General features: G+C 67.9%; 1 protein-coding gene across 1 annotated transcript in view; it reads left to right on the forward strand.

The window, feature by feature from the left end:
* The window catches only part of LMF2 (lipase maturation factor 2), a gene marked incomplete at its 3' end in the record, with an annotated part of 28,176 nt that extends 26,600 nt beyond the window's left edge, over positions 1-1,576 (forward strand). The window contains exons 11-15 of the mRNA XM_019509344.1: positions 35-73; positions 508-676; positions 813-924; positions 1,278-1,386; positions 1,481-1,576. Coding sequence (XP_019364889.1) covers positions 35-73; positions 508-676; positions 813-924; positions 1,278-1,386; positions 1,481-1,576 — 525 coding nt within the window. The remainder of the gene's footprint in view (positions 1-34; positions 74-507; positions 677-812; positions 925-1,277; positions 1,387-1,480) is intronic.

A 1,576-nucleotide genomic window follows, 5' to 3' on the forward strand; every position in this document is an offset into this window, starting at 1 on the left:
CCGGCGCATGACAGGGGTGGGAGGCCGTCCCGAGGTGGTGCTGGAAGGCAGCTACGACAGGGAGCACTGGACGGTGAGTGGGGGTGTGAGCAATGGAGTCCCCCAGCTTGGCCGGGTCACCCTGCTGGCTTTGGGGGCCATCGGGTCTCTCCTCCGAGGACCTGGCATCTATTAGGCCGTGAATTGGGCTTTAATAGGGTCTGTGTCACACAGGGTGTTGCAGGTCCTGGGGAGCTGATGCATCACCCCCAGCCAAAGCTGGTGCCGGCGTCCATAGCACACGGCATACCCGTGCCAGTCGCCGTCTTTTTCCCGCCTTGGCTTGGTCCCTTTGGCCGCTGCTGCGGCCCCCACCCCAGAGCCAGCTGCCTTTCAGGGAGGGGCAGTGATGCATGCGGGGGGGGGGGCTCTGCAGGGAGCCTCCCAGGTAAGGGGTGGAGGGGGCAGACCCAAGCACCTGCCCCCACCGCTGGCTGCAATGCCAACCTGCCCGCCCCATTGCCACAGGAGATCGAGTTCATGTACAAGCCAGGGAACATCAGCGCGGCGCCGCCCCTGGTGGCCCCCCACCAGCCCCGCCTGGACTGGCAGATGTGGTTTGCAGCCCTGGGGCCCCACACCCACAGCCCCTGGTTCACCAGCTTCGTGCACCGCCTGCTGCAGGGCAAGGAGGAAGGTGAGCAAGGGGTGGCGGGGATGTAGGTCTGGATGTGTGCCCTCAGCCGGCCCTCCTGCCATTCGCTGGCCCCGTAGTGCTGGGGCCAGGCACAGCATGGGGTCCTGAGCTGATACCACCCCCCCGGTCCCCGCAGTGATCCGCCTGATCCAGGTGGACAAGTCCAACTACCCGTTCAGCGCGCAGCCGCCCACCTACGTCCGAGCCCAGCTCTACAAGTACTGGTTCACAGAGAGCTCCAGCAAGGGGTAAGTGCTGGGGGTGGGGGTCTCCCATGGCCTCCAGGAAGTGGAGGGGGGAGCTGGTCTTGCTGGTCATGGACAGAGCACTTGGGGTGACCGTGCATGGGACAGAGATAGGGTCGGGACCCAGCCGCAGCCCAGGGCAGGGAGCTGGGCAGAGCTACGGTGCCTGCAGAGACTAGCTCCCCACGCCACGGGCAGGGTGATCCCTGCAGCGCCTCCAGGGCTCTGCCTGGTCCAAACAAGCAGCAGAAAGGCAGGTGCCCCCAATCCTTAGGGGGGGGGGGGGGAGCTGGTGTGTCAAAACCACCCCCCTGGGGAGGGAGCTGAGGGCTGGGCTGAGTCCGCCTGTCCCGCAGGGAGCCCCCGCGGCAGTGGTGGCGGCGGCAGCACGTGGAGCAGTTCTACCCCACTGTGTCCCTGGGGGACCCCACGCTGGACGCCCTGCTCAGCCAGCACGGGCTCAAGGTAAGTGCCGCCGGCAGGGCCCTGGGCTGGGGGGCCACGTGCCAGGCTGGGGAAGTACCAGCCCCCTCACGCTGTCCCGTCTGCCTCCCTGCAGGACAAGGCTCCCCTGAAGCGCCCGGCGGAGGCCGCCCTGCCGCGGCTCCTGCAGTTCGTGCGCGAGCTGAGCCGCCCCTACGCGGCCCCCACCCTG

The sequence above is a fragment of the Gavialis gangeticus genome, unplaced genomic scaffold (assembly GCF_001723915.1).
Source record: "Gavialis gangeticus isolate Ggan-Ray unplaced genomic scaffold, GavGan_comp1, whole genome shotgun sequence".
NCBI classification, from domain to species: domain Eukaryota; kingdom Metazoa; phylum Chordata; order Crocodylia; family Gavialidae; genus Gavialis; species Gavialis gangeticus.